This window comes from Mercenaria mercenaria, chromosome 15 (assembly GCF_021730395.1).
Source record: "Mercenaria mercenaria strain notata chromosome 15, MADL_Memer_1, whole genome shotgun sequence".
Classification (NCBI taxonomy): Eukaryota; Metazoa; Mollusca; class Bivalvia; order Venerida; family Veneridae; genus Mercenaria; species Mercenaria mercenaria.
The window spans coordinates 14,722,182-14,744,835 of NC_069375.1; the positions used below are offsets into that span (position 1 = coordinate 14,722,182).

The 22,654-nt window shown below is 33.9% G+C and overlaps 1 protein-coding gene across 3 annotated transcripts in view; it reads right to left on the reverse strand.

The window, feature by feature from the left end:
* The window catches only part of LOC128548918 (neurotrypsin-like), a 114,262-nt gene that overhangs the window by 34,592 nt on the left and 57,016 nt on the right, over nt 1-22,654 (reverse strand). For 2 of the 3 annotated variants that reach the window (XM_053524607.1, XM_053524609.1), the window contains exons 9-10: nt 21,457-21,663; nt 15,784-15,965 (exon numbers count right to left, since the gene is read on the reverse strand). In XM_053524607.1, coding sequence (XP_053380582.1) covers nt 15,784-15,965; nt 21,457-21,663 — 389 coding nt within the window. The remainder of the gene's footprint in view (nt 1-15,783; nt 15,966-21,456; nt 21,664-22,654) is intronic. The other variant, XM_053524608.1, reaches the window with a different exon arrangement.

Below are 22,654 nucleotides of genomic sequence, written 5' to 3' on the forward strand. Positions count from 1 at the left end.
TTAAAAATTTCCAATTTTTTTTCTGAGAATAATTGCTTTCAAATAAAATTCCCCCAACAAGTTTTAATGTACTTAAAAACTCCAGCCCTTTCTTTTTATCTATTATCCTTCGATCCAACAATTTTTTTGAAATGGTTTAGTTTATAATTTTTATTAAAATTTTGAGTAAAAATAATCCCTATTTTTTTTATCGGGTTTTATTATCCCCAAAATTTAAAAAATTTGTTTTTTACTCTTTCATTACTTCTTTTTATTTTTTGGAAATAAAAAAGGGGGAAAATTATTTTTTAAAAAGCTAATGATTTAAAACTTTTTCTTTTCCAAAATGGGTTTAGTTTTTTAGGGCCCCATTTTTTTAAAATTTAAATTTTTAATTTAGGTCTTTTCGTTGGTTTTTTATTTGTAAAATTCATTCCTATGTAAGCTGTTTTGGGTTTCCAATTAAACTTTTATTTTAAAGTACCGGAGTTTTGTTTTTTTAATTCCTTCCTAGATTTAGTTTTGTTTTAAATTAAAAGTTTCAATCCAATATACACTCGAAGTTCGAATAAAATCTATTAGTTGTTCAAATAATGTTTTCACCATTATTGATAAAGTTCATCTCTCAAACAGGGATTTTTTTATTTCAACATTATTAACTGTTATCCTTTAAATCTCAACATCTCATATGTTTTAAGGGGTTTCAATTCAAATAAAAATAAGAAGAGGAAAAGGACGCCTTGTCCACTCCCGAGAATTAAAAGGGGGTTTTAAGATATCCATTATTTTTTTACCATGCTGGTTTTTAAACATTATAAAATAATTTTAACCACTGTATAAAGAAACACCAATTGAAGTTTTTTAAAAAACCTTTTCTTTAAATTTGGTCAAAACAAAAGCTTTTTCGAAATCTGCAACATAAAAACCGGTATTTTATTTTGTTTGAGCGAAAAAAAATTTCATATATTAACCAACATTTTCCCCTATATATCTGCCTTATAATCCGCTTGCACTCTTTTAAAAATTTTAATCTTTTTATCCTTTTTATCTTTTCGCAATTTTGAATCTACATTTAAAGACTTATAGGCGCATTACCAAAATTTATTGTCCCTTTTTTTGGTTTCGGCATAACGAAATAATACCGTTTTCGCAAAACATCAAATTTCCGGGGTTTTTAAAGATTTTAAAAGATTAATAAAGTACTTTAATCCGCCAAAAAATTTTAAAAAATTTCAACAGCTCCACGACCTGGGCTTTTTTGATTTTTTCATTCCCTTAAGCTTTAAAAAAAATTTATTTTTGTTTAATATCCTTCACATTTTTTTTTTTTCGTTTTTCATTTTAAAATTCGCGAAAATTTGGGGCTAAAAAAAAATCATAATCCATGTTTTGGATTCTTTTTTTTTAAAACTGTTAAGAATTTTGCTTTTGCCTTTAAAATTTCATTTTGAAAGTTATTCTTTGTTTTTTCATTTTTTTATTTTGTTTTTTTTTTCCCTTTTCTTTTTCTAAGGTTTCAAATATTTTTTATTTTTTTCATTTCCCTTTAATACTATTGCTTTTTTTCTCATCAACATTCCATTAATTCGTTATCAATGATTTGATTAATTCCTGCTGTTTTTTTGTCAGTTCTTCCTTTAAAGTTTTTAAAATTAATGCTATTATTATTTTCGCTTCAAAATATTTTTCTTCCCAAAACTTCAAATTTTGTTTTTTCTTTTCAATTTTATTTTTCTTCTCGTTTTCTATAGGGGAAAATTTTTTTTTGTTTTATTCTTATAGTGCCTTTTAAAGACTTCCCTAAAAGTTTTGGGGTTTCTCCTTATTAAATTTTACGGTTTCCGAATGGCTTTCTTATTATTTTTTGGGTATTCTTTTTCAAGAAAAAAGCTGTTGTTTAAATTAAAAAAACCAGGGCCTTTTTTTTTTTTAAAAAAATCCAATTTTAGTTCAACCAATAAAGGGGTGTTTGGTAGCCTGGTTTTATGGCAATTTTTGACTATCTTAAAACACCAAAAAAAAATAGTCAAGTCTACTGAGAATTGGGAAATTTTATTTGAAAAACCATTATATTGTAATTTTTATGGGTACTAATCCCAAAATCTAAAAAGTTTCCGGGTAATATACATTTATTTTCTGTCTGCATTTTTAGGCAACAATCTTTCCATTTCTTTGTCAGTATTTTACAAAATTGTTTAAAAACACCACCATTTTAAAATCTTTTAAGTTTTTGACAAATTTCTTTTTTTTTTAATAATCGTAAAAATATCAGCTTTATCCTCTTCGGCCCATATACATCTAAAATTATTTGTTTATCTTTATAATCTAACAATTTAAAATCGCCCCCTTTAAGAAAACATGATATGTTAAAATTCTCCTGTAAAATTTCAAAAAAAAGGGGTTTTCTACCCCTTCACTATGCTTTTGTCTCCAAAAAAAAAAAATTTTTCCCTTTCCCTTCTCTTTTCCATTTTCAGCTATAATTAATGAATTGTTTCTTTTAATAAGCAATAAAAATTTTTTAGTTCAAATATTTAAATAAAACTGAAATAGACCCCCGGAACACTTTTGCCTTTTCCTAAAAATTTTCCCAATCCTCTTACTTTTATTTACAATCCTAAACCGTCTCAATTTAGTGTGTTAATTTTTTTTTTTATTTTTTTTTATAATTTCGTTTTTAAATACCACATCCACAATGTTTTTTTTATATTTTTAATTTGGCACTGTTTTCCCAAAGCCAATTTTACTTTCAAAAGAGTTGAAATTTAAACCATTTAAGAAATAATAATATTGCTTTTTTGTTTCGAACAATCCTATAAATTCATAATTTTTTTTTGAAGAAAATTTTTTATATCAATTTAAAATTAGAAACATTTTAAACGAAAATTTATATTTTTTAACTAAAGGGTTTTTTTAGGACTTCATTTTTAAAAATTTTTAAAAAGGTTTGTCCAAAATTAAACGGGGCCTTTTTTTACTTATGTAAATGCAGGATTGCATCATCTTTTTGTAAAATTTTTTTATATTGAGGGAAATGTCAATTTCACGATAAAAACCTCTCATTTTTTTCTGTATTTCATACTTAAATTCCATGTAAATTTTAATTTAAAATTTGGTTTAAATAAAAAGTTTATATTTATAACTTCAGTAATTTATGTTTTTTTCCCCCAAAAACCCCCTAAAAGGCCCTCAAAATTTTCAATTTAAAATTTGCCCAAATAGTTAGATTTCCCGGGTATTCGTAATCCCAAAAAAAACAATAGTCGAGTCCCCGGGTGCCTGAAACCCCTGAAATTTAGTATTGGCGGGGCATATCCTTTAAATAACTACATTTATGCCTTCGCACACCACCTTTCGCTTTTTTAAACGAATCTATGCTAATTATTTTTTTCTAAAATTTATGCTCGATCGAGGTAAGAAATTTATTTGTTAGATTTTTGTAATGATTTTTGCATTACGATTTTTTTTTGGGTAATTTTTGTTCATTCTACAGAATTCTGTAACATCCTCTTTGGGCATGTGTTTTTAGCTAGTTTCGGTATGTCAGGATGATTTATTAAATTTTTCAGACTTTTGTAAATTATTTCGAAAGAGGAGTATAAACGTTTCGTTTATATAAGATGTTAGATTTATACTGAAATTTGTATCGTGATATTTATAAAGTACTTTGTTTCAAAAACTTATGTCAAACATTTTTGTTAATTATGGAACGCCATTACTGCATTGTATTGTTATGTATAAATCTATATGGCAAGTCTAGCACAATGTATGTAATATATTATTGTAATATGAAATTGTGTGACAGTCTATTGCATACACATACAATGTCCGTTTTGTTGTATGGCATTAGATATTATATGGATGCCAACTATCATATAACGTTTGATTTATATTGAATTTTGTTAATTTGTAGTTGTAAATAATGGCTGCAGTTTATCATTTCCATTACTATAATGTTTCATCATATACTTTTCATATCTTTTTCATACTTTAACTTTAGTCTTTTAAGTAAGTAATTTTTGTAATAATGGAAGTAATTAGTGACGTATTTTAATCACGTGACGTCTGAACTTAGTAGCACATATATTTTGTATAAGTAGCACGTATTATTTATGGGAGCCTACGGAGGTATGGTGTACCCAAAGGAGCAGTTTTATGCCCTGATTTATTTGTTTTGCTATGGTGCTTACCATATGTTATATATTTTAGCTTCTTCCGCCAGACGATTTTCCTGGTGATGTCATAACCCGGAAGTACAATGCCCGAGGTTCACTTGTCTTCACTCGCCTGGATGTGATATTCCCAGCGCAGAGCTTTCGTCCCATGGTTGTGCCGTAAACCGCAAAGACGATGATTTTTGTTATCCTCTGAAGTCAGCTCAGGGATGCAATCACCTACCACCATAGGGAGCCAATACGGAATCAACGTATTCACGGTTTAAAGGGACTAGAAGATATGTGGTCATATATTGTTTGTGCTACTTAAAGTTCACAATTAAATTAAAGAACTGTGTCACGTCAGATTAGAATGGACTATAAGAACTTTTGTATCTAGAGATACTGAACTTTCTTTTTTTTCTTTCTTATAATCATTTTTTTTTCTTCATATCATCTATTCATTGTAAATAATCATCTTATGTAAATAAATTTGTAAATATTGTAAAGGGTGTTGATTTGTTCTGATGGTTACTGTCGCCGGTACGGCCTTTCCTGTCACAATGGTGTCAGAAGTGGGATTGGTCGACCAGACACAGTAGCTATTCGAACAGTATTAACACCCATTTAACTGCAGCAATAATTTGTAAAGATTCCTCTTGTTTGTTCTATTGTTACACATAAAAATAGTTTTAAATTTATTTTTCAGAGTGACGTCTTACCTCAGACAAGACAAGACAGATCCATAGCTTCAGCTAACCAGCTTTAGTGGGCCAGACTGATAGACAGTTGCTTACGACACTTGGATTCTGGGTGAGTTCGTTCCTTTTATTTTTCTTTTGGGTTTGTGTTCACTCTATGATTAAGCCACCATATATCTGTGCTGAGAGTGACCGCCCTTGACAAGGAGAGTTATCCTACTCTTAATTGTGCGTCGCCCTACTTCTCCCAGTGATCCTATTAGGTAAATTTGTGTACTGTATACATACCAGATACAGTATTTTTTTTAATTTGTGTGTGTTAGCAAGCTTGTTTACTGGCATATACTTTTACCTACTTTAAGTTTTAGTGCTACACTATTGTGTTATACCTATACTTTATCTTAGGATAAAGCACTTTGGTTTATTTGTTTTATTTGTTACACTAAAGTTTTTAACACCAGTTACAGTTGATTGATATTTGATAAGGCTAAGGTATTGCTACAGCCTACTGTCACTGTACTTTGTTGATTGTTGCCTATGCAACCTTGATTGACACATAGTACTGTTGCGCAACTTAGTGTATTATTATTTTAGTGAGGACGTTTTGTGTAGTATATACGTAGTGTATAGTACTTTGTTTTGGCTTCAGTGGTAACTGTATAGCCTTAGTGTAAACTAGTGTAGTCTAGTATTCCCTCACAATTGTTTATTTAGTGTCTCAGGTTGTTATAGTAGCTGTTGTACTGTAGTGTTATATAGTGTTAACGTAGTGTAATCATGACTAGTGTAGTAGAGTTAACGAAGGTAGGACAGGAGTTAGGTTATGAAGGAGAGGAGTTACGTAACTTTGTTAAGGAAGAGCAGGCTAGGGAACGTGAGGAAAGACATAGTAGATTAGAGGCAGAGAAAGATAGGTTAGCAGCAGAAAAGATAAGAGTAGAAGCAGAGAGAGAAAGAGAAAAAGATAGGTTAGAAGCAGAGAGATTAAGAGTAGAAGCAGAAAAGGATAGGTTAGAAGCAGAGAGAGAAAGAGAGAAGGAAAGGTTAGAAGGGCAGATAGGGAAGATTAGAGTTAAAAAGTTAGGTTGCAGAAGGAAAAGATAGAATATAAAACGACGTAGTAGTTTTAGAGGCTGAAAAGGAAAAGTTAGAGTTAGAACGTAAGTTAGAACTAGATAAGTTAAAAAAGGAAAAGGAGAAGTTAATGTTAGCTAGGAAAGTTAAAAAACAGAAAAGGAGGAAGCAGAAAGTAGGAAATTAGAAACAGAGCATAAGTTTAAGACAGACTTAGAAAAGATAAGAAAGAAAGAAAGGTAAAGGTTAAAGATGTCTCCCTTTGATGAGAAAATTGGGAATTTCCATGGATGGTACTTGAATGTGTACGAAAACGTACGCTGTTGCGCAGGATTGGGATAAAAGATATGGTCACTTAACTTACCGTTCCTTCTAAAGGGGGGGGGTACGGCAAGAGAGGTTTTTGATGGGGCTTCCGTTGGAAGATGGGAAAGGGATTATGATAAACTGAAAGCCGCTTGCTACGTCAGTTCGAACTCACTGACGATGGCTATAAGAAAAAGTTTAAAACTGAGAGGCCTCGTGATAATGAGCCCTTTGTGATGTTTCTAGCCAGAATAAGTAGATATTTAGAGGGTTTGGCTTAGATTGAGTAAGGTAGATAAAACCCGTACGAAGGATTGTTGTTTTTTATTCTTAGGGACCCAATTTTTAGATGTATGTAATAGAGAACTATACAGAATTTGAGTAGTAAGAATTAGTTAAAGCTAAGGATGTAGCAGAAGATGCAGATTTGTTTGCAAAGACTCGTGGAGGTCCCAGTATGTCGTGAATCGAACCAATAAGGACCGGACCCATAAAACCATATGAAAACCTCAGAGCCCAATATCCTAATTAGTCGTAATGTAGGCACTAGTAATAGAGGTATAGAAATTGTTGCAAATAGAGGTAGGGGTTATCGACCCTTTGGTGTACTGAAATGTACTAATTGGGGTCGTATAGGGCATAGCTCATTTTTTACTGTAGGAGCGGAAAGTACGGTAATAGTGCTAATGCAGCAGCAAGTTTAGAAGTAGAGCAGGAACAGGAAAGTAGTAAAGGGGAGAATAGAAATAGTAAGGAAAATAGAAATAGAGGTAGAGGCCGTGACGATCTAGGAGTAGAGGTAGAGGAAGAATAGAGATAGAGATAGGAGTAAGTCAAGTAGGTCAGAGAGTGGAAATAGCATTATAGAACTAAGTGATGTAGAGGAGTTAGGTATGCTTAGTGTAAGTACATGTCCTACAAAACCCGGTACTTGTAATGGTAGGGATGTAATCGCTATGCGAGATACAGGTTGTACATGTGTGATAGTAAAACGGGACTTAGTAAAAAGCAAGTCAGTTTTTAGAGAAAACCGTAGATGTAAGTACATAGTGGAGTGAACATATGGCTAGATGTAGCTAGAATAGAAAATTGATTGTCCGTATTTCAAGGGTACAGTAGGGGCTTTGGTTGTAGATAATCCTCCCAATGATGTTATAATTGGAAATTTGTAGAGGGAGCTGTAGAACCTCAGTTTAGTAGTTTAGCGTCAGCAGTAGAAACTAGGCGCAAGCCAAAGTTAAGAAGCAAGTAAAGCTTAAAGTTCCATCTCAGATTTTAGATGTATCTAAGGGGAATTCTTAGAAAAGCAACAGAAAGATAGCACGTTAGATTTGTGTAGAAAGAAGGCTGGGGAAAGGGTTTACGATTAAGCAGTGTAGGGGTAAAGGTTCAGTTAGGTTTGAGATTGGAATAGATTGTTATGTAGAGAGTATACCGCCCAGAATTTAGACAAAGTAGACAGTTGATTGTACCTAAATGTCTTAGAGAAATGTGATGAAAGTTGCACATGATTCGTTACTGTCAGGCCATTTAGGTATAAGGAAACTAGTGATAGGGTATTAGGCAAATTTTTAACTGGCCAGGGAAATGGCAGAGGTTAGGAGGTACTGTCAGTCTGTAGTATTTGTCAACGTACTATAGCTAAGGGTAGAGTAAGAAAAATTTTCCGTTAGGAAAAATGCCTTTGATTGATACTCCGTTTAAGAGAGTTGCCGTCGATATCGTTGGTCCGATCGAACCTATGACTGATAGGAAAAACAGGTACATTTTGACTATGGTAGATTATGCTACTGATATCCAGAAGCCATAGCACTCCCTAGTATTGAAACTGAGAGAGTAGCAGAGCATTAGTAGATATGTATAGTAGATTAGGAGTGCCAGGGGAATGCTTACCGACTGTGGATCGCAGTTTACGTCAGAACTTATGGCAGAAGTAAGTAGGTTATTGTCATTAAAGGGCAGTTAACTACAACACCGTATCACCCTATGTGTAAGGGTTTTAGTAGAAAAAGTTTAACGGTAGTTTAAAGCAGATTTTTGAAGCGTATGTGTAGTGAGAGACCTAGAGATTGGGATGGTTTTGAATGCTATGTTGTTTGCTTACCGTGAAGTTCCGCAAGAAATTTTGGGGATTTTCTCCCTTTGAGTTATTTTAGGGTAGAACAATCCGTGGACCGATAACTGTGCTAAGAGAGTTATGGGCTGGTAAGACGGAAAATGATGGGGTTTAAAAACCCACTTACCAGTATGTTATGGATTTGCAAGAAAAGTTGGGGGATACGTGTAAGATAGCTCAGCAACAGTTAGCAAAAAGTAGTGCTAGATACAAGAAGTATTACAATAGGAAGGCTAGAGATAGGAGGTTTAAGGCGGGTTTAGTAAGGTACATGTATTGTTACCTACGAAACATAATAAGTTGTTGGTTACATTGGAAGGGTCCTTACGTATAGTAGAGGTAGTAATAGACTAAAATTACAGGATAATGTAGACGGAAAGTTGAAAAACGTTTCATGCAAACCATGCTGAAACAGTACTGTGAAAGGAAGGAGATAGTAAGTCTATACCAAAATAAGGGTTATTTTAAGTAAGGTTGGAGCGCTATTGTAGAGGAGGATCAGAGAGATTATGACAGATTAGATCCGAATGAAAGTAGTGATGAGTTTTCAAGTAGAGTAGAAAAGGATATAGTTTTGTGTCCTAAAAAGCAGGGTACAGAAACGTACAAAGATGTAGAGATAAATCCGGAGTTACCAGTAGAATGTAAGCAGGAAGTAGTAGACTTGTTAAAAAATTTCTCAGATGTACTGACAGATATTCCTGGAAATACTAACTTAGTTGAACATGATATTCAGTTGTCAACTACAGATCGATAAGAGTAATGGTTATCCTATTCCTTTTCATTCGCAGCCAGTAGTGAAAGGGAAGTAGATAAATGTTGGAGTTGGGAGTAATCGAACCATCAAATGCTCCATTTTCCTCCCTATTGTCCTCATAAGGAAAAAGGTAACAGTATAAGGTTCTGTATAGATTTTCGTCAGGTCAACAAACTGACGGTTTTCGATCTAAACCCTATGCCAAACATGGAGGGATGTTTTCAAAGCTATCTAAGTATAGATATTTTCTAAACTAGACTTGAGCAAAGGTTACTGGCAGGTTCCTTTGTCTAAAAAAGGCAAAACCCATGATGCTTTTGAAACCCGAAAGGTTTGTTCCAGTTCCGTAAGATGCCTTTGGATTAGTTAACGCACCAGCAACGTTTTGTAGACTGATGCGGAAGGTTTTGAAGACCTAGGGCACTCAGATAGCTTCATTGATGATTCCTGGTGTACACAATCAATGGCCAGAACATGTAATAGCTCTTCTGAGTTGTTAACCAGACAAAGAGAGGCTAAGTTAACCGCAAAACCGACTAAGTGTTTTATAGGTTTTCAGAAGTTAGAATGTTAGGGCACATAAATAGGAGATGTCCAGAACCCTTGAACCAGTTCCAAATAAGGTACAGGCTATACAGGATGCCGAGAGACCGAAAACCAAGAAGGCAATACGTTCATTTTAGGTGTAGTCGGATTTTACCAAAAGTTTATCCCCAATTTTGCCGCCTTTTGCAGTTCCGCCACAGATTTGACGAAAAAGGGTCAGCCAAATCTTTTAGAGTGGGGTGAAAGTCAAGAAAAGGCTTTCCAGGGCTTTGAAGGCTAGCTTAATGGGTCCGCCCCATTTTGAAGTTGCCAGATTTAGATCAACTTTTATATTGAGAGTAGATGCTTCAGATTTAGGTTAGGCTCAGTATTGCTTCAGGAAAGGTGATGGAGAAATTACCCGTAGCGTATGCTAGTAGAAAATTGCTACCTAGGGAGCAAAATACTCAGTGATAGGAAGGAGTGTTTAGCGATAGTATGGGCAGTAGTTAAGTTTCACCGGTATTTGTTCGGTAAGGACTTTGTATTTGAGACGATCATCAGCCGCTCACTTATTTGAATAAAGCGAAAAATTAGCAACTCCAGGTTTATGAGATGGGCATTAAACATTACAGCCATATAGGATCAGTATTAGAGCAATTTCCTGGTGAGAAAATGTAGGCGCAGATTATTGAGTAGAGTGTAGACAGGTGGCTATATTATATGGTGTACAGATAGTGACAGTGTTTTTTTTTTTTGTGTGTTTGTTTGTTATTTTCAGTATGTCATTTTGTTTCATCTAAGAAAATTATAAATTTTCTTTTTAAGGGGGGACGTGTGTCACAAATTGACATACGGGCCTTATTTTATCTGTAGTGTAAATGCAGGTTTTTGCATCATCCCTTTTTTTAAATTTTTTAGTTATTGGGTAAATGTCCAGATTTCACGTTTAAAATACCTCTCATGTTTTTCCCGTATTTCATAACTTAAATTTCCATGTAAATTTCATTAAATTCGGGTTTAGTAATAAGAAAGTTGATATTTTATAAACTTCAGTAATTTTTGTTTTTATCCCAAAACCACTAAATGGGCCTCAAATTGTCATTTAAAATTTGCGCCAAAGTAGTTAGATTTCCCGGGTATATCGTGAATCCCCTGAAAATGACAAAAGTCGGAGTCCACGGCTTAGCCGTGAATCCCATGAAATTTAGTTTTTTGGCGGGGCATTATCCTTTAAATAGACTGGACTAGTTATGCCCTTTCGCACACCACCTTACGACTTTTTTAGACGAATCTATGTCTGAATTATTTTCTTGCTAGAAATTTATGCTCGATCGAGGTAAGAAATTTATTTTTTAGATTTTTGTATGATTTTTGCATTACGATTTTTATTGGTAAAATTTTTGTTCATTCTACAGAATTCTGTACATCTACTTTTCGGCATGTGATTTAGCTAGTTCGGTATGTCAGGATGATTTATTAAAATTTTTCAGACTTTTGTAAATTATTTCGAAAGAGGAGTATAAACGTTTCCCTTTATATAAGAATGTTAGATTTATACTGAAATTTTGTATCGTGAATTTATAAGTACTTTGTTTCAAAAACTTATGTCAAACATTTTTGTTAATTATGGAAAGCCATTACTGCATTGTATTGGGTTTTGTATAAATCTATATGGCAAGTCTAGCACAATGTATGTAATATATTATTGTAATATGAAATTGTGTGACAGTCTATTGCATACACATACAATGTCCGTTTTGTTGTATGGCATTAGATATTATATGGATGCCAACTATCATATAACGTTTGATTTATATTGAATTTTTTAATTTGTAGTTGTAAATAATGGCTGCGTTTTTTCATTTCCATTACTATAATGTTTCATCATATACTTTTCATATCTTTTTCATACTTAAATTTAGTCTTTTAAGTAAAATAATTTTGTAATATGGAAGTAATTAGTGACGTATTTTAATCACGGACGTCTGAACTTAGTAGCACATATATTTTGGGATAAGTAGCACGTATTATTTATGGAGCTACGGAGGTATGGTGTACCCAAAGGAGCAGTTTTTATGCCCTGATTTATTTGTTTTTTCTATGGTGCTTTCCATATGTTATATATTTTAGCTTCTTCCGCCCGACGATTTCCTGGTGATGTCATAACCCGGAAGTACAATGCCCGAGGTTCACTTGTCTTCACTCGCCGGGGTGGATATTTCCCCGCGCAGAGCTTTCGTCCCATGGTTGTGCCGTAAACCGCAAAGAACGATGATTTTTTGTATCCCCGAAGTCAGCTCAGGGTGCAATCACTACCACCATAGGGAGGGCCCAAAACGGAATCAAACGTATTCACGTTTAAAGGGACTAGAAGATATGTGGTCATATATTGTTTGTGCTACTTAAAGTTCACAATTAAAATTTAAAAAACTGTGTCACGTCAGATTTGAATGGACTATAAGAACTTTTGTATCTAGGATTCTGAACACTTTTTTTTTCTTTCTTATAATCTTTTTTTTTTCTTCAATCATCTATCATTGTAAATAATCATCTTATGTAAATAAATTTGTAAATATTGTAAAGGGTGTTGATTTGTTCTGATGGTTACTGTCGCCGGTACGGCCTTTCCTGTCACAGGTTTACATGATGTTACTACATGTATACTTAAGAAACAACTTTTTTTCAAGTAATATATATTACTAATTTTATAATACATCCGTTTTTATTTTGGCTAGGCAGTGTCTATCTTCGTCTACATGTCCATACAATTGGTATTTGACTATCGTGTACTATTCATAAATTTAATATTGTAAGGTTTTGTTTTGGCTAGGCAGTGTAATTGTCTGCCGTCTACTATCCATACATTTACTATTATAAGGTTTTGTTTTGGCTAGGCAGTGTAATTGTCTGTCGTCTACTGTCCATAAATTTACTATTGTGAGGTTTTGTTTTGGCTAGGCAGTGTAATTGTCTGTCGTCTACTATCCATAAATTTACTATTGTAAGGTTTTGTTTTGGCTAGGCAGTGTAATTGTCTGTCGTCTACTATCCATAAATTTACTATTGTAAGGTTTTGTTTTGGCTAGGCAGTGTAATTGTCTGTCGTCTACTATCCATAAATTTACTATTGTAAGGTTTTGTTTTGGCTAGGCAGTGTAATTGTCTGTCGTCTACTATCCATAAATTTACTATTGTAAGGTTTTGTTTTGGCTAGGCAGTGCAATTGTCTGTCATCTACTATCCATAAATTTACTATTGTGAGGTTTTGTTTTGGCTAGGCAGTGTAATTGTCTGTCGTCTACTATCCATACATTTACTATTGTAAGATTTTGTTTTGGCTAGGCAGTGTAATTGTCTTTCGTCTACTATCCATGAATTTACTATTGTGAGGTTTTGTTTTGGCTAGGCAGTGTATTTGTCTATCGTCGTCTACATGTCCATACATTCACTATTGTAAGGTTTTGTGTTGGCTATGCAGTGCATTTGTCTATCGTCTACATGTCCATGCATTCACTGTTGTAAGGTTTTGCTTTTGCTAGGCAGTTTATTTGTCTTGAATCTACATGTCCATGCATTCACTGTTGTGAGGATTTGTTTTGGCTAGGCAGTGTATTTGTCTATCGTTTAAATGTCCATGCATGTGTCCTGCTGTAATCTATTAAGTTGCAGTGCTTTAAATGATTTTTATCTGATCACTGTGTTGTTAACGTTCCCCTAGATGTTACAAAAGAGACTGTCACTAGTAGAGGCCTATCAAACTTGAAACATTTAAACGAAATAGACTTTTCTAGTGACCTAAGTGCAATAAAAGCTGATTTACAGAATATCAACAAGTTTGTGAATGAGTTTAAATCGGAAATAGAGGATGTCCTGAATAATCACGCTCCTCTAAAAGACAAAACTATAATTCAGAGAGCTGCGAATCCAATGTTCAATGGAAATTTGCAAATTCTTAAACAACGAACTTACATGGAGGCGTTACGGTCAAACAGATCAGTTTAAGTCGTATAAAGCAGTAAGAAACAAATATAATTTTAAAATCAAATGTCAAAAGGGAAATAAACTCAATGAAAAGATAGAGAATTCTAAAGGTGATTCCAAGACTCTGTATGGAATAGTATCGGAACTTACTGGTACCAAATCTGTAATAATTCATTGGCCGAAAAATTTGCCGACTTTTCATGGCATAAAAGTTTAAAAAAACCTAAAAAAATACACCAATCCCTAAGTGAATAACAAAGGTCTGAACCGTAAGTAAGGGATGTACAAAATGTAGACAAATTTACGTATTTTGCTCAAAATGAACTGGAAAAAAACCCAACTCATTATTGAATTGAATACTACATCTTTAGAGCTTGATACAACACGTATTCTGTAATCACATGTAGACGAACCTTTCCCTAGTATCACTGAATTGATGAATCTCTCATTACAAGGTATTTTCCTGTGAAATACAAACATGCTGTAAATCTTTTGCTAGAAAAAAACTATCGTCCTGTGAGTAACTTATTATTTCTGTCAAAACTAATTAAGAAAGCCGTTCTTTATAGATTAAACAAACATGTAAACCAAAACAGACTTTTGCCCAAGAACCAGTCTGCATATAGGGAACATCACTCATGTGAATCTGGGCTGTTTCAGTTGATTAATGATCTTCTTAGTGGTATGGAGAAACAGGAAGTCACTGCCCTTTTTGCGATTGACCTGAGTGCGGCATTTGACACTGTCGACCACGACATTCTGCTAGATGTCCTAAAAGCACAGTATGGTGTCTGCGAAACAGCTCTTCAATGGGTAGACTCCTACTTAAGGCCTCGTACTTGTAAGGTTAATATCAACAATGTATATTCATTAGACTGCCATTTTGAATGCAGTGTGTCCCAAGGCAGTAACCTTTGTCCGTGGCTGTATCTCACCTATGCTAAAACTCTTTAACTTTAAAGATCATGTCAAGGCTGAACACCACTAAATCCGGCTGTTCTTAATTTTATATAAAGTCCACTTACTTTATAACGTTTATCACATTTGCTAGCATATCAGTTGCTCAGAGACTTATTTTCCCAAAAAGAACTATATCGCTACTATAGAAAAACAAAATGAAATAGGGGTGTTAAATATTAAAGAAGACTATAGTTCATTAAATACAATCCGCTGAATTTACTCATTTTCGCTTCTTTCAATGTTTCTTTTCGCGACATAAAATTCTTATGCCGCCATTTTTATCTAGCATGCGATAAGAACATGCCGATTTCTATAGAATGCTAAACATATATCCTGAAACGCGGTAGAGTAAAAGAAAACATGTTGCTATTGAGAAAGGACACGAGAAAATGAAGAAAGATTAGCACTATTTATATTTGGACTATTTGTGACTAGACCTGTGGAGGCTTACATTTTATTTGGTAGTAATCAGCCTAAATCGCAAATGTCGTACAGCCATGTTGAATTACCTACGAATTAAGAACATCCGAAAATATTTAACCAAAGCAGCCACTGAAATTTTAGTTTTGTCTCTAGTTATTTCACTGTATTGTGTAGCTAACGGTAAGATGCGTAAAACGCAGCGTATTCGAAACATGTTTGCAAAACTTGTCCTCAACAGGAGGAAATTTGACAGTTCCAAACAAGAATTGTATTACTTACATTGGTTGCCGGTGAAAGCAAGGATTGAGTTTAAAATCCTTTCTTTCATGTATAGCTGTCACATTGCCTGAGCACCTATGTATTTAACAGAACTGCTTACAGAGAATGTTCCTAGTAGACAAGATTTGAGATCGTCAAACATTTCTGAATGTCGTTTTGTTATTCCATACAACAAGTGCAAAGCATTCAATGATAGATCTAAAGAATGGTTGTATACGAATAATTTACATAAATTCGCATGTACTGTTTGTAATGATAATAAATGACCCCAGTACATAATGATTAACAAGATATGTTAAAATACTGCATATGATGTGCTTGATATTGTTTTAATTCCATTTGATATATATATATATATTTGTGTATGTGCGTGTGCATGCGTGCGTGCGTGTGCGTGTGTAAAAAGAACTGCTTCCCATTTTATGGGCTACGTGCATTCCTTATATAGAGAATGATGTTACAAACAATCCCCGACCTTTTATTCACATGAAATCATCTCGATTTAAGAGAACTAATTATATTTACCGGGCGGACATCTTTAGCTTTTACTCTTGTCTCGTCCAGATTACCAGCTTCAAACGATCCTTCAAGATACATTTTCTCTGTTTCCCCTCTCAATCCATGCAGAGTAATATACACATTAGCATCTGTCCCTTCGCCAAACAATATATAGTAAGCTGTTTTCACACTTATCAGGTATACGACAGCTGTAAGAAAAGAACATTTCGTGTACTTTCAGTTATCGTACATGTCAAATTGCACACACTATGGAAGCGTCCTGGTGCAGGCAGAGAGATTCAAGTTTGTCTTACGTACGACTTACTATCTTCTACGTAGGAGTTAGTATCTCCTACGTAGGAGTTAGAATCTCCTACGTAGGACATAGTATCTCCTATGTAGGAGATATTAAGTACTACGTAGGAGTTAGTATCTCCTACGTAGGACTTAGTATCTCCTACGTATGAGTTAGTATCTCCTACGTACGACATAATATCCCCTACGTAGTACTTAGTATCTCCTACGTAGTACTTAATATCTCATACGTAGGAAATAGTATCTCCTACGTAGGACATAGTATCTCCTTCGTAGGAGATATTAAGTACTACGTAGGAGTAAGTATCTCCTACGTAGAACTTAGTATCTCCCACGTAGGTATTAGTATCTCCTACGTAGGACATAGTATCTCCTACGTAGTACTTAGTATCTCCTACGTAGTACTTAATATCTCCTATGTAGGACCTAGTATCTCCTACGCAGGACTTAGTATCTCCTACGTAGGACATAGTAACTCATATGTAAGGGTTCCTTTTTGCCGGCGCTGCAGCGTTCTGTGGTCCTACTTGCGTTTCCGGTACATGTGTTAACTGAACATTGCTGGTTGACTTTTTAATTGCGTCCTTATAAATGGCATTTATTGCAGTATTCAATTTATTTTCTAAACTCTTTATAGTTTTGTATTTTTTGTGTTGTCTCGAGAAGGGACTTAAATAAATAACTTTTCATTGAATTCAGTGAAATTATCTCATAACCACTGTTTCTAACCAGTTACAAAGAATGAATTTATATAGACCTGATAACATGACACGATTATCAATGTTTATAAGATTTATTAAGTTTCAACTAGTCAATTAATCTTTTATCTAGTCACTCTGATCAAACAAATTTTGTAAAGGTAATTTCGCGTGAAATTAGCTGTTATATTAAAAGAAATAATAGCCTCTACATTGAAAAGCGATAAAGGGAAATAAATCATGTTAACCAAGTTACTCGTCCTTAATTTCTTCTCTTTAGGCATGTCAAGTTTGAATATCGAGATTCAGAATCTTCAATGACATTACTTTGGCCTGAAATATGCTCTGTTCATAATCATATTTGCCTGAAATATGCTCTGCTGATAACCATAATTATTTGATTTGAATAGCGAAAAACAAAAGTGCTGTAACAATGGGTATTTCATTAAGAATTTGCTTAGTAAAGACCTGCAGAATGATTCAGATTACAGCTACAGTATTGTCTGACCTAATTCTTATGTGTACTGAATGTTTATCTTTACAAAATGGTTGTAAACATAAACACACTGCCTTTAGTTCTGCTGAACATTAATGGATGATTTTAATTTGCTGCCAAGTGAAATTTTGTCCGAAGTTCAGTCATGTTAGTTGCATGCCGGATTACCCATCCTCACCAAGCAAACGATAGACGTGACTTATACACACGCCAAAACGCCGCTTGACAGAGCAAATAGACATCCCGTTTCCTCGATGGTTTTATTCAATAACACTCCATTCCAGATTCACTATATTCCTAGACTGAAGTGCAGAAAGCCAAAATCCTGAACAAATGCTAACATGAGTCACTTTCCGTTTGCCCAAGCGTTTCTGTTATAAAAACATTTTATGTAGTAATGGCAAATACGGTATGCATACACTATACATTTGTACCATGGTCTCACATACCTAATGAAAGCGCGTTTATAAAAAATAATTGCATAAATATGTCTTTTTGTAGTTATTCTCAAAAACAAGATAAGAAAAGTTCCAAAAGGTAGTCCGCCAAGCTTTATAAAGTCACCCACTGACCCTCTATAGAAATATATAGGGCAACCACGTGACACTACTCAACAAATGCAAGGGCTAGAATCTGGTGGGAGGTAAAACAACAGTGACTATATCTAAAATTCTTGAGTCCGAGGTTAATTTATTCAAATTTTTCAAAGTACATTTCCAGAACTGAAATTTTTAGGCTATTTTTATGCTCACCTCTAGTTCTAAATCCCACTTATATTGTTAATGTTTATATGGCCTACTTTGCGATGAATGGCTCTATGGCTGTGTTTGGAATGGATGCTTCCTGGAAATCTGCCCTTAGCCTTTATCTTATATACATTATTCAATCATTCTTAAATGTTCCTAACTCAAAATCTGTACTGTTAATAAACACCTATCCCTAATGCACTTGGGTTACGTCTTATCTGACGGAAGGTTACTTTAGCACTGATTGGAGATTGCCTTTTAGTCATCACAAGTTGCAGCAATCAGTAGCAAATGTGCATTGAAATGTTTTACTTATTTTGGCAAATGAGTGATACATCTTCGAGCTCACGGCTATACGCGATCAAATAACATACATACACGTTACTGATACACCAGCCTTTGTTAAGCTGATTACTGGACGCCTAAATAAGGATAATAGGCGATGATGCATCCTGTTAACGGACTAATAGAAACCGGCTGACGTCGTTGGTTCACGGAAATTTCCCACACAAGAACATGAGTGACATCTGGTGTGTTGATATGATAGATGTAATACTTAAATCACAATGTAATGAATGCGGCATGTAACATCGATATGTATCACATCAGGATGCAATGCCTCAATAATGCTCCATAGTTTACATGTGTATCACTTTTAGTATCCATGGGTTGCGCAATTAAAAGCTTGTATCAAGCGCGAGAAGGTGTTCTCGGTGTCAGTTTCTATTTTTTCCCAATCTTGTAGTATTCAAAACATTGATAGTAAAAAGTGCTTTAAAAAATTAACAAAAAAAAGAAAACCATGCTTAAAATGTAACAAAACATGTTCTATGACAATCGTGTAGTCTGTAAGACACGTCGAAAAACTCTCAAAAGCGAGTTCCACGAGATAAGATATAATGAAAAATGGCACATTATTTCAATCATACAATTATGAAATGAACTGATGCTGATTGAAGCTGTTTGGTCTTTATTAAAGCATCTAAAATGTTCATGTTTATGCTTAAAGTACGCCCTTTTAAACTTAGCAGCCCGTTCTAAGCTCAATTGGTGTGAAATAACGTGATGTATTTTGATCAATAGATATAACATATAATCCTGCGAGGAAGAACATTGATGATCCTTGCTCAAAAGTCGTACAATCATTGTACTGAGACCAGTTATTCAACACGTGGACTCGCTTTACCATCTATTTCCTTTATATTTCTAACATAATGTAGGAGGTACATTTTATTCTGTAAACACAACGGGGGCAACTTCTTCCTCAGGTGCATAATTAGTTTAGAAAAAAACTCTTTATTATCAATATCTTTTCTTTCACAACTGAATTTTAATTTTTGTAAAATATCATTTATATGGGCATGCGTTATACATGTAGTAAACAACTAAATAGATAAGTATGCAGTGATGTAATTATTTAATCGCCAGTATTATATATATCAGTCATTTTTTCTTCAAACCACTAATTGCATCTGTACATATAACTTTGTCTGCAGTATTATTTTTAGTATATTAGCATTTTAGTATATTTTTTTCCAACATTTTAATATGTGTAAGTCTTCCATGAAACTATACCCTGCAGGCTGTCATCTTGTCATGTTTTATGGACATCATTAACAAACACCACAATGGAAATAATGGATATTTCCCTTTTTGTGTTGTCTTAGATTTGATGTGGCGTAGACGGTTTTTATTTATGTACATAATAGTTTAATAATTCAATTTGCCATGTCATGTACTTGTTGCCACCAAAAATCTAAAAGGGACACTTTTGTCGGCAAAAGATATGGAACTAGTTTCATTTTAACACGGTGTATACCCATATCGGATCCCTCTCTGTGGAAAATGAGAAAACGGATCCCTCTCTGTTTGCGCACAGGACACTCTCTGTGCTAAACAATGAACTCCAACGTTAGTCAGCTCGGAAAATCAAATGTTTTTGTCCTAAACACATTTTTGTGCATAAAAACGTATGGCCCACGGAATGACATAGTTATATGTCATTGCCTTTTTATCGTTACATTTGTTTTATCAGTTCACACAAGTAATGTAGACGAGGGTACTGGCTTGGATGAACATCGTGCGATGTTTATGAAACTTATATACGACTTTCCTTGAATATAGCAACTATCTCGTACCTTACATGTGAAGCCGTTAATCCTGTCTTATTTGTAAATACACAATATGTGGATATTTTCATCATATTTCCTGAAAAACGCTCTACTTCCGATTTCGTTAATGCACGGTATCCCTCTCAGTCGGCTCAATTTTGCCTCACAGGATCCCTCTTGATTCTCTACACACGGCATGGGAACCCTCTCGGACACAATAATTTTTCTATCGGCACAGGTGCTCTCTAAAGGATTCGTATCACTTAAGAATGCAAAGTACATAAAAAAAACATGACAGTCGAAAAAATTACGTGTGTACAACATGCGAGATTAAAGATTCACATGAGAAGTGAAAAGAGAGAAGGTTTTAAGGAATGCGGATTTTGCAATTATTTATAAGGCCTGTGACAGTGGCGCTTTGAGAGAGCATATGGCCACTCATATTGCAACATAAGCATACTCATGTGACATGTGTGACAAAGTTTATATTTAATCAATTAAGCATAAAAGTTTTATAGGCATGTAAACTCTAAGCACCGTTAAAATATGCTGACGATCAGAGAAAAAAAACCGTCTGTCTTTGATGAGAGTATTATGTATTGCACGATTATATCATTACGATCCCATGGACGTGGAATTGAGTGTTAGATTTTCTTACCTTTTGGTGTGTGTATTTCACAGTTCACGTTTATGCTCCGTGAAAATGTACTTAACAGAAGTAACTAGTCAGAGGGTCAACTCCTTTATTACTCTGAACAAACAGAAGCATCGATAGAAAGCATAAATTTCCAAAAAAAAAAAAAAAAAGGAAACCAATGCATGTACATTGAAACGTTTTTTTCACAGATATTCCTTCCAACCAATAAAATTTTCATCCGGTTGTAGTGTGAGGGAGGAACAGTGTGCGGAGAAGTAAATTAAAATTTCACACAACATATTTAAACATGTAGGTGTAGAACATTAAATATTCTGAAATATGACATAACCGCATTATTGTCATTTCTTAGAAGCCGTGCCATATAGCAGGAGCGAAAACGAATAAAGTAACGAAGAACAGGAGAATGCTCACATAGTATATTTCAGTTATCAATAAATGCAGTTGATATATCCTCAATTAAGACACAATAGACATTTCTTGAGTATCCAAGATGAAATCGACATTTCTTTAATAGCCAAGATACAACTGACCATTTGTATATGCCGCGTATTACCCAAGCTAATTTCCATTAAAATAAATTTTGTACTGATATGAAGGGATAATAGTACTAGAACGATTGTTTGTGCGATTGCGGAAAATTAAAATAAAATCAACATGTCACAATATGTAAACTTACTTTTCTCGCAATCTGGTGCATTTATAATTGTTCCCTTAACACATTCTCTTATCACCGGCTTGTCCATGGGTTGACCATCAGAGTAATACTCATATCCGTATTGACATGAAAGGTATACCTCTGTCCCACTCGGTATCTTCGTCCTAATCCTTTCACCTTTTTTATACTTTACAACTGCATTGGACAGGTCATCTGGATCACAACGTTCTGTAGAAATTAATTAGAAAGATATTAGATTTCATATTACGTAGAAGCATACTGCTTATTATATAACTATACATTGCTTTGTCTAAAATTAGGATGCGTAATGTATTTTAATATTCACAAGAAAACTAGTAAACGAAGCCTTTGAAAACAAAGACCAGAAACTGATTTAAACGCATAATTTGATATTACAGTGCAACCTCACCTCATTTGTATAATGCGCCTTTTCACTATCAGCCTTAAATACACAGATATAGTACCAAGCTGAAATCAGTAACGGACAAACAAATCTAATTCTAATATGACGTTTTACAGCAGGACAAATGTCAAAATTAACCTCGTATTCTATGATAGGTAATCTATTTATTGAGTAGTTACTTTTTATGTAAAAAGCAAAGAACAATTCCGGTAGACGAAACATAGACCTAGGTGAACTAAATGGCTACTAACAAGAAGGACATTTCGTCAAACGTTCACTAACGTAAACCTTCATACAGATACATTTAACGTTAAGCTAATATAGGAACACGTACCAAATAAGAATACAAAAATGTACAAAAATGTACATCAAATAAGAAATCAAACTGTACAGGCACATAGTATTATTACGCATCCAAAATCATGCCCATATTCTATAAACTGATAAAATATGGGGACATATTTATTATTTCTTTATTAAAATATTGTTTGTCACAAGGTAATTTATTAATAATTTGTGCAATCTTGAATCTGTTTCTGCCAGTTCTATTTCTCGTGATTTACTTGTTGTTCCTCAGTTACTTACAATCGGGTGAATGCTGTTACCTATGAACCGTTAAGAATCAAATATTATGTTGATATTGGTTAAATCTTATTTCATATTTCATTTGCAAAGAAATAAAAGATGTAAAAAAATACAAAAAAAACATTTGATAAAAATGAAGTGTTAAGTTAAGGATCTGTACCTTTAGAATCAGATTCTAGAGATATGGACCGGTACCACTAGACACTTTCA